The 10,789-nt window shown below is 39.3% G+C and overlaps 1 protein-coding gene across 8 annotated transcripts; it reads right to left on the bottom strand.

Annotated features, from left to right (window-relative positions):
• Positions 1–29: 29 nt before the first annotated feature.
• LOC117423293 (E3 ubiquitin-protein ligase TRIM65-like) lies at positions 30–8,660 on the bottom strand. Of its 8 annotated transcripts, none has more exons than XM_058989934.1 (9): positions 8,565–8,656; positions 5,351–5,468; positions 4,737–4,806; positions 3,928–4,361; positions 2,594–2,689; positions 2,124–2,357; positions 1,501–1,669; positions 843–923; positions 30–680 (listed from the first exon to the last, which is right to left on the bottom strand). In XM_058989934.1, the coding sequence occupies exons 4-9, from the start codon at positions 4,336–4,338 to the stop codon at positions 154–156; spliced, it is 1,518 nt and encodes a 505-aa protein (XP_058845917.1). In that variant the 5' UTR covers positions 4,339–4,361; positions 4,737–4,806; positions 5,351–5,468; positions 8,565–8,656; the 3' UTR covers positions 30–153. The 8 variants fall into 8 exon arrangements, with proteins under 8 accessions (XP_058845917.1, XP_058845916.1, XP_058845913.1 ...); XM_058989933.1 differs by having other exon boundaries at positions 8,134–8,640; XM_058989930.1 differs by lacking the exon at positions 4,737–4,806.
• Between the last annotated feature and the right edge of the window lie 2,129 nt (positions 8,661–10,789).

The following is a 10,789-nucleotide window of genomic DNA, read 5'->3' as shown; positions in this document are numbered from 1 at the left end:
GCAGTAGTCAGAACATGCGGATAGCTAGAACAAGTAAAGATATTTTATTTGTGATTGCAAGCAGATATGCTGTATAATTAATCTTAAAAAATCCTGTTAATAGACGTTGCAGTGTAAATCACAAACTAGAAGAAACAGTTCCCATGCTGCCTGTTATAAGAGTGTGACACTCACACCCTCCCCGATCCAGAAGGCTGGGTAGAGCGGCTGGCTGAAGGTGGTGTGAAACGTGTGAAGGTGGTTCAGTTTGCTCCCCACCCCGTAGAATATTAGGATGCCTGCCGGGAAGTCCAGAAAGAGGCCTATTCTCTTGTAGTCATGCTCCCCCAGCCGTTCTTCTTTACCACCATGCAATGCAAAGCAGCAGCCTTTATTAAGCTGCAGGCTCCAGGACTCTTTGTTCATACCCAGATAACACTGTTTGTCCTTCTCCTTCCTCTTGATGGAGCTGTAGGCCACCCCCAGGTAGACCCACGGATGGGAGACATCTACCTCCCAGTAGTGTTTCCCGCCCTCCAGCCCCTCCGCACACAGCACCTGCCAGCAACTGCCCTCGAAACGGGCCTCGTGTGCAGGGACTTTCTGCACCCCCATTGAAATGTGTTCTGCTTTGCGGTTCTCACATGATAGCCTGATGTACTTGTGGGCTGTGTGGGGGTCAAAAGAAAGGGGGCGGTATTCTGCAAAACAAGAAAAATGCATAGTAAAGCATGTGTCATTTTTAGTGGCTCACATATAACCACATCCTCTAATTAAGCTGGTAAAGGACCTGCTAATTACTAGTGTGGCTGGATCAAAAGTAAATCACCGCCGTGTCATAGCTATTTTACACAAACACTTACGTGCTTGATAGCATTCTCCAATGGGAGACTTGGTGGAGACAGCAGAGATGTCTTCAGTGCACCGCTTTTCCTTTGGAGAGTCTGCAACAATAGAAAGAAAGAGTGAAGAAGAGCTGAGGATATCAAATAGAAAAATAACATTAATCTATAAAAGACAGTAAGGAGTGTAGAGTACAAATCCAAGCTTATAATGAGAGAGTCCAAAGAACAGCAACCAGACTAATCCGAGAGCTTAAAAGGACTGAGCTTTCATATTAACATGAAAGGTTGATATAACCCTGCAAATATGAAGCACAACAATGATTTTTAAGATTGGAGTCTTTGATAGCTTTGTAAAATAACTAGCACAAAAATGATTTATTTTTCTTGTACAATACCCAAGATGAAACTTAACCAAAAGAATCACAGAATACAGTTGTGTACCGTGTATGAAGCCAATGACAAAGCAAATGATGGTGACCTTCTGCAGGCCCTACCTGGTGTTTAGAAGCTGAAAAGTAACCACATCATTTGATTTATTTTGGAATAAGCAAGTAATCAAAAGGAGCCAGCAACTAGGATTTGAATGCCAAAATATGGGTATTCTAATTGTACATTTAATAAGGTGGAAAGAGAATATTAATAATGTGCTTTCAAGTACCAATGGGCTTTGCCATACCTTGCACTTCTTGTATGTCAGCAGCAAGTGTCACTTTCCGTAAATCCTCTAAAATCAGTTTTGAGATCTTGGATACTATGTCAGTCACAGCAGTCACTTTGGTATCTAAATCCAAGGTAACAGACAATGGAACTTCCTTCAAGGGTGGCTCATCAATGAACTGAGACTCCTGTGTTATGGAAATAATCAGGTCAAAGTTTCTGGGTTTTATGTGCAAAGGATTGAAAAGCAAGAATGTGTTTGAAATATTGCTGTGGTCAAGGCTTACAAGTTTTAACAAAGTAAGGCCTGTGTCAGACTACATTGGAAGTTCATGACGGTTAATTAACATCCAAAATAAACAATAATTACTCTGAAAAGAAAACAAATAGCACAGCGAAAGAATATTAGACATCGGACATATTTTCAAAGCATTTCTCAGGTCTTTAATTAACTCCTGTTTTTCTTTTTTATGAAAGAGATAAAACAGATATTAACTTTACAAAACTAGAACCAAATAACAGAGTAATATGTAAATAAACAAAAAAGAATTATACAAAACCTTCTTTCAAAATCAGTATTGCGTTTACCTTCCTCTCAGCTTCCTCTCCATACTGCAGTAGCCCCAAATGTCTCCAAATTACCTGCAGGAATTGAACATCATCTTGCTTTTTGAGCAGGGCCTCAGTCTGTTCCAGATGCTTCCTCAGTGTCTCTGCACTCTCCTCAAGCTGATGTAGATTCTCCTCAGCCTGGCTGAGCTCTCTCACCTTCTCCTGCTCCACATACTGTGCCATGGCCTCCTGGCACTGCTTCACATTCTGTAGCAGGTGGCAGAACTTATTAGACAACCACTCTGCCGTGTGCTCCGACAACTCCTGGGTAGAGAAGGACAGAGTGAAGAGGGGGAGGGGAGGGGGGAATCAATTATTTACTAGGAACAGGACAAGCTTCAGATGGGCTGAACGGCCTGCGCTCGTTTGTACATTTTGTTATGTTCTTAAATGTTGCATGCGTGACGGTGAATTCAAAGGTAATTCTATGAGCTAGAAGTACTCTACCCTCCTGTGTACAAAGCAGATCAAGATACATGTGGAGTGAATTATAAAAATACCTTTGCTGTGTCAATGTTTTCCTTCAACTCTGCAATGTTCTTTTCAGTCAGTTCAATCTGCATGTCCACTTTTTTGCTCATTTTTATCAGTTTTGTCTACAAAAACAGGGAATTTATTACATATAGCAAAGAACATTCATTTTGCATCAAGACTGATATCACATTCAGAAACCCTGATTTGGATTAAAATGAAGAACATATATACCACCCAGTCCCAGTCATTCTATATTGTAATAAATGATTATGTTGTGGGTATGGCTAAACATGTGGGACCTCATGCTTATTCAAATCATTTGATTAGTAGGGTTAAACCAGATATTTTGTGTTAAAGGTTTTTGGTTAATGTTAACTGGTCAATAAATATAACTGCACTGCACCTATGAGACCATATACAGGTATTTGAACATGGATCGCGATTTAGTAGGACAGCAGTTTGAGTGGAGTAAAATGTGTAACAAATGCCCCACCTCCAGTCTGCCAGTGTACAAATACACATTTACACCTATAAAATAAAATAAAAGGAATGACCATAAGTTTATCCTCAATCCCAGTAAAACTGGGGATGAAGAGTTAGTTGCCGGATAACCTTACTGAGGACGAGTTGCTCACAAAATATCTTGGTATCGCCTCTAAAAAATAATCAAAATCATTTAAGAAGTCTGTCCCACAAGTGCAACGGTATCCTAAATATGCTCCACTTGAATCCACAAAAACACTGACATGTGAAGAACATTTATTTTTTTATTTTGTGCATGCTGGTATTTACTTCAATGTTTTGTTTTTTTTGTGTGTGTGTATATATCTTCAAAACGTCTTTTTTAAATGTATTTTACTATTCCAGAACATAGTTCAAGGTTCTGCATCTCCAAAATTATTTCTCTAAATCTGTCTTTACCTGGCTTTGAGCTTCTCTGAAGAATCCTAGGTGCTGGCGATACAGTCTTCCTCACTCCATTCAAATCATATGACTTACGTGCAAAGCTAACTTGTCCTACAATTTGAATGGCAGTTCAGTGCTAGAATTTAGGATCTTTCAGAGAAGCTAAAAAAAAAGCATATTCTGGCACAATGCATAGATGATCTTGTTAACCGTAGGAAACATTTAAAAAAGATACTTTTTGTAAAGTCTATTTAACTACTCTCAACATGAAATGACCCATGCACAAAAACAGCCATTAAAAAAAGGATCAGCCAATGATGAGATCTACAGATAAACTAGTTTAAAAAAAAAAAAAAAGCATAGACCCATAATATCAAGATGGGCTGAAATAAGACACAAACATGTATGGAAGAACTTCTTTACCATCTTTATCTTTCCCATGCATGTACTTTACCTCTCTATCTTTTCTCTCGTCCTCCACCAGGACCTTCTTGTGTGTGCTGCATTCCTTGATGATGCAAGCACAGCAGATGCACATCTTATCAACCTCGCAGTAGAGCTCCATTGCTTTGCCATGACGACTGCACAGCCCTGCTGCTGCTCTGCTAACACTAGGAGGCCCCGGGCTTTTCACACTGTCTTCTTTCCGCTTCTTGTCCACCAAGTCAGACAAGTCGATGTTCTTCTTTAGCTCGGGCCTCGACGGGAAGCTTCGACGGCATTGTGGGCAGGAACTCTCCTTCTCTTCTTTGATATCCTTATCCCAGTGCTCAGAAATACAGTTCATACAAAAGTTGTGTCCGCAAGGGATGGTGACAGGAATCTTGTACAGATCCAGACAGATTGCGCAATCCAGGTTGTCCATTGTTGTAAAAAGGCCTTTCCTGACTAAATAGGAACATAACATGAATACATATAGACTGTGATAAATATACACTAATATCTTAGAACAATAAAATAAAGCCATGTTTCCATCTACCACTGGGACTGACTTGAAAGTGATTAGAAATAATCCATCAGCAGCAAATCAAGATCAAATCGATTTCAATTGGGACTCTGTCAGCCCCAGTTAGAATCGTGGGATGGCACACCTCTCCATCTCATGCCGATGGTGGAAGTTACCAAATGCGAAGGACAACACAGGTGCGTTTTAAATCTCTGACTGAAAAAATATATATATGTAGGCCAATATTCTGTCAGCAGAATATTGGCGGTTGGTGAATTCATTTATAAATAGCAATTATACAAAAATGTGATACATACAGATGGTCCTTGCCTTTAATGTTTGGTTGTAGACTGGATTGTCGATTGAACCAGCAGCAGCCCCAGTTTCCTTTTGGAACAACATGGTTTTAGAGACTGCTTTCATGGTGCAGATGGAAATGTGGCATAAAATGACTAGTTGGTTCTAAAGTGGAACTTGGAGTGTTTCATCTGTGTCCATCACATCATCAGTGCTGTGGATCTAGTCATAGTGCCTCTATGTGTTTAACCACTTCAACACCATGATGTACGTCAAATGAAAACCCACTTACAGTAGCATGCCGTACGTGCGTACGTCAAGTTTCCCATTCTATTCTATGATCAGTTTCTCAGTCTAGCGTTTCAGGTTTCATTCTCTAAAGCAGTGCTAGTACTGTGGAATGTGCAATGAAAGTCGGGGGAGGGTCAGGTGACACTTGTATCCAATTGCGTGTCATGTAGTGATTCCAATCTAGCTGTGGGCGTTTAGAAGACTGAGATATATTGCGGGAAGCCATTCAACTTTCACAAGTATAGATAGTGTTTTAAATTATATTTTTTTGTTTTATTATTAGTTTTACTTGTTTAGTTGTAGTTTATATAGTTTTTAGCGAAAGCTAAACATAGCAACTTACATGGAGGGCGACAACGGGAGTGAAGTTGGTTCGGAGGATTTCGATACCAGCGACAGTGATTCTGACTTATCACTCAGCGATGATGATGAAGAGGATGTGGAGCCAAGAACAGTGCAAACTGTACAAACAAAAGAGCATGCAGCTACTTTACAGGTAAGCCAGCTGCAAACAGGAAGCTGTTTGGTTTGAAATGGCAGTGCTGTGATGAAATACTATCAAAACACAGTACTGGGTACAAGGCAATAAAGCAGGCGACTGCGGCAGCCAGATCCATCACAATGCCTGCGCAAAGTAGCCCTGTACACGCACTTGTGACTATCCCTCCAACACAAGGGAAGCAGACACCGTAAAAAAGGTACAGGGTCTGCTACGAAAATGAAAACAAAAGAAAGGACACAAGAAAAATGTGCAGTGGTTGCGAAGAAAAACCCTGGGTTCTGTTGTATTGAACATTTCAATAAATGGCACAGAGCAAGTCGATGATGGCACACGTTTTGATATTTGATTTTTATTTGATAATTACTGTTTATTGATTATTATAAGCATTATTAGCAGCGTTTTTGTTTTTTAAAAAAACATGTTTTTATCTCTATATTGAACATGGGTATGTAGTACACAGGAGCATAAAGGGTTAATGTTGTGTTGTGTTTTATTCATCATATGTTAACATTTTATAGCAATTACAGTTTTGAAAACATTATTATTTTCAAAATCTGGTACCTGGGGTTACCTGGTAAGGGGTTTCATATATATATATATATATATATATATATATATATATACACAGTACCAGTCAAAAGTTTGAGTACACCTGCTTGAAACCAGGTTTTCCATGATTATCTATGTTTTTAACTGTATAAACTTGTCTATAAACACTTAATATTTCATTATATGATACGTGTACTTATATAAGCTGATAATCATAAGTGAATTGCATTCAAAACTTTTATTTTTAAATGAAAATGTAAATCTTGTCAATTTCAATGAAATGCTCACACAAAGCAAGGGGATTTCAGTCTGAAGCCCAAGTCAGTTAAAAGTCTGAAATGTGTATAACATGGTGTTAGAACACTGGCCTAAGTATAAAAGTGTCTTTGTTAGATGTTCTCCGAGTTAACTAGCATGTTACCTTATTAACCTTTTGTCACCAATTATTGTTAACAGGTAAGGGTCCATGATTACTATAAATATATGTAGCATAGGCACAAGTTGTCATTCCTGAATGTAAGGGAGCAGAAAATGGCAAAATACGCTCAGTTAAGCAAAGAAAAAAGACAGTCTGTAATTACTTTAAGAAATGAAGGACAATCTTTAAGACAAATCGCAAGAACTTTGCAAGTGTCTGTAACTGCTGTGGCCAAGACCATCATACGATTTGAAGAAACTGACACTCATGAGGACCGAACAAGGTCAGGCAGGCCAAGGGTGACCTCAGAACAAGTTCATTCGAGTCACAAGTCTGCAAAACCGGTGATTAACTGCCCCTGAAATACAAGCTCAGCTAAATGCTACTAGAAGTACAGATGTTTCAACATCAACTGTTCAGAGGAGATTGTGTGAAGCTGGAAGAACTGCTGCAAAGAAACCATTGTTAAGAGTGCAGAATAAAAGGAAATGGCTTGCCTGGGCCAAAAAACACAGAAACTGGACGTTTGAGGAGTGGAAGTCAGTCTTATGGACCGATGAGTCAAAATTTGAAATATTTGGGTCCAACCACCGAGTATTTGTAAGATGCAGAGAGGGTGAGCGCATGAGTTCTGCATGTGTGGTTCCCACTGTCAAGTATGGAGGTGGCAGTGTTGTGGTCTGGGGTTACTTTGCTGGTGACAGAGTTGGTGATCTTTACCAAGTCCATGGCAAGCTCAACCAGCATGGCTATCATAGCATACTTCAGAGGCATGCCATTCCATCAGGATTACAGCTAGTTGGGCAGTCCTTCTTTCTTCAGCAAGATAATGACCCGAAACACACATCAAAGTTGTACAACATCTATCTTGTGAAGAAGGAAAGTGAAGGACAACTCAATCTAATGACCTGGCTTGCCCAGTCTCCAGACCTCAATCCCATAGAACTTGTATGGGACAAACTGGACAGAAGAGTCAAAGCAAAGCTACCCACAAGTGCCCTACATCTCTGGGAATTGCTGCAGAAGAGCTGGGAAGACATGTCGGGTGATTTCCTGCTGAAACTTGTTAACCGAATGCCTCGTGTTTGTGAGGCTGTTATTAAGGCAAAGGGTGGCTATTTTGAGGAATCCAAGATTTAGAGACAATTTTCATTTTTCTTGAACATTGTTTGATACTCCTTATGTTTTGTATATTGTAACATGTGTTTTCATTTTCAAATATTTACAGAAACGTATATGATGTAAAACATTGTCAATTATGAAAAAAACCTAGTTTCCAGCAAGTGTACTCAAACTTTTGACTGGTACTGTGTGTATATATATCTCACAGACGCATACACACACCCAGACAAATGAAAATTATTTAAAAACAACTTTACTAAAGTCTATACCAGACATAACATACAATTATTATTAATCTTAGCAGACGCCATTACCCAGGGCGACTTACAGTTGTATACAATAAAATACATATCAAGAATTACAATTAAGAGCAAGATACAAAATACAATGACTTCAGTCGTGATAAGAGCAAATACAATATCGTACAAGCTGCTCTCTATCATCAAACTAATATAGTTGTACTCATCCTTTTATACGAAAATAAGCAACTTCTAAAAGAGATGTATTTTTTAAAGCAGTTTTCGCCCACACTCACACAATATCCGAACCGCTGTTCACTCAGGGCCTGAGTCGGGCGGTGTTTCTCACAGGCGGAGGTGGAAGGCGATCCCCGGACCTGAAGCATAGCGCCGATACCGCTGCAAGAGCCGCAACCCTGCAGAAGCTGGTATCGGGCTTATGGATTCATGCTTGATTGCGTCACCTACTAGCCCTGACCCCTACTCCTGTGCACGATGTGCATGTTATTATTAAATAATCAACAAAACTCAATACATTTCAGCAACGTCACTCAACTAGCCAGTACGATTTCAAATGGCATATATAAACAGGAACTAAGTCAAACTGTTTGTTAAAACATTTCCCCCAACCGAGTAGCACACACACACCTTATTGCATGACAAAATAAAATGCAGCTGGACGTTCCTAAACTAAACACTCAACGTTAAACACACAGAAAACACATACCACAAAGAGAAAAGTTATCTTTTAGAGTCGAACATTCTTCCTGTGCTGGGCTTAGTGCGTCATGCATTTATGGGCGGGGCTCATCTACGATTTAAAGAAGCAGTATTATTAATTACACTATGTAACACAATTTTTGTTAGGTAGTAAGTGTTATTTCCTAATTGCTTATGCCTCAAAAGTATAGAAAATGGCTATTATTCCCCACAGACTTTGCTTTTGTGACCAGGACAGTGATATTTTGAAATTTACCTATTTCCAATGAGAAAACAGGCGAATTTGTGTCTTTTCGTTCACATAAAGTCAGAAAAAAACAACATATGAATCCAAATTAACATGTATTTATACTAAAGTAATACAAAAATGACTACGAAAGATTTAGAAGTGAGTAGTTTTTCGAGATTTACGATTATACTGTAAATCACTTTCATGAATCAGCCCCCAAATGTAGTCTCCCATCATGTTCTCGTTATACTGTCCTTGGTAGCGGCGTTCAAAGTCCAGTATATCCTGGTGGAAGCGCTCGCCTTGCTCCTCCGAGTACGCTCCCATGTTCTCCTTGAATTTATCAAGATGAGCATCAAGGATATGGACTTTGAGGGACATCCTACAGCCCATTGTGCCGTAGTTCTTCACCAGAGTCTCAACCAGCTCCACATAGTTTTCGGCCTCGTGATTGCCCAGGAAGCCCCGAACCACTGCGACAAAGCTGTTCCAAGCCGCTTTCTCCTTACTACTGAGCTTCTTGGGGAATTCATTGCACTCCAGGATCTTCTTTATCTTTGGCCCGACAAAGACACCAGCTTTGACCTTTGCCTCAGACAGCTTAGGGAAGAAGTCTTGAAGGTACTTGAAGGCTGCCGACTCCTTATCTAGAGCTCTGACAAATTGTTTCATAAGGCCCAATTTGATGTGCAGTGGTGGCATCAGCACCTTCCGGGGGTCCACCAGTGGCTCCCACTTGACGTTGTTCCTCCCCACAGAGAACTTGGTCCGCTGTGGCCAGTCCCCCCTTTGGTAGTGCGCCTTGGTGTCCCTGCTGTCCCAAAGGCAAAGATAGCAGGGAAACTTGGTAAAACTGCCTTGGAGACCCATCAGGAATGCCACCATTTTGAAGTCTCCTATGACCTTGATGCCATCTCAGAAAAATGCAGATGTGTATCCACTTAGGCAGCTGGAACTAAACTGAACTGCTAGGCTTAAGGCCCCTGTATTTATACTACTATTTATATTACTGGAAAGTTCTAGAAAGTTCTAGAAGTTACTCCAAGTAATCTATCTGGAATGTTCTGGAAAATAGGTACATTTCAAAATATCACTGTCCTGGTCACAAAAGCAAAGTTTGTGGGGAATAATAGCCATTTTCTATACTTTTGATGCATAAGCAATTAGGAAATAACACTTACTACCCAGGAACCAAAAAAAAAAAAAAAATTGTTACACAGTGTTATTAATGTAAAAACGTTGTTTCTACTTTTAAGGTACTGTTGTAATTGTGTCGGGTACAGCTCTGAAAAAAAAAGGTTTTCACAAAAAAACAGCGTATATCCATATAAGATATTGTTTCATTCCAGACCTACAGTATTATCACAAATATAACAACATTTAAAGCTGTATTACAGTTAATATACGGAGAATTTAAAACAGAATTGTGGCGAAATGTACAAAAATGCCTACACACAAAAACCCCACAAGAATGTGCCCGTGACCACAGGGATTTGGTTGCGGAAGTGTGCAAGTACTGTCGAGTTACTACTATACATATTTTGATAGAACAAAAACAAAACAAAAAAAACAAAGAAAAAACCAAACAAACGCTCAAGCATTTTGGAAAGTAACCGAAAAAAACACTAATTTCAAACAGTATATCAAAAACGAAAGCCCCGAAAAAAAAAAGATTCATATAAAACTTTAAAATAGCTAAAAATAAGCACCAAAAAATACAATTAATAAAACCCGTAAAACACAAACCCTAAATATAGGCAACAAATACATTCTTGAGGATTATTACATTACTGGAAGATTACACATTAACGGTTGTTACAATCAGAGTTCTGATGACTTCTTCATAATCAGCTAAATGTAGATCTACAACTATCCCTGCGGCAAGGATGTTGAATCCCGAAAAGGGTCAGCTGCTTTCAGTTGTTTAAAATGTATTTTGACTGCAGGGATTGTGGTTAATACATTTTAAAAAAGCATACTAAGCACTTACAACCCTATAAAAT

This window comes from Acipenser ruthenus, chromosome 17 (assembly GCF_902713425.1).
Source record: "Acipenser ruthenus chromosome 17, fAciRut3.2 maternal haplotype, whole genome shotgun sequence".
NCBI classification, from domain to species: Eukaryota; Metazoa; Chordata; class Actinopteri; order Acipenseriformes; family Acipenseridae; genus Acipenser; species Acipenser ruthenus.
The sequence above is the reverse complement of the archived record's forward strand: the minus strand, read 5'-3'. Positions and strand labels throughout refer to the sequence as shown.

Bases quoted from the DNA above. Each gene is read 5' to 3' on its own strand.
- LOC117423293 (XM_058989928.1), bottom strand. From the start codon at position 4,842: ATGAAAGCAGTCTCTAAAACCATGTTGTTCCAAAAGGAAACTGGGGCT. The intron at 4,362-4,736 runs GTATGTATCACA...GTTCCTATTTAG, and splicing joins ATTAAAGGCAAGGACCATCT to TCAGGAAAGGCCTTTTTACA. The intron at 924-1,500 runs GTATGGCAAAGC...CTATTGTTGCAG, and splicing joins TGACATACAAGAAGTGCAAG to ACTCTCCAAAGGAAAAGCGG.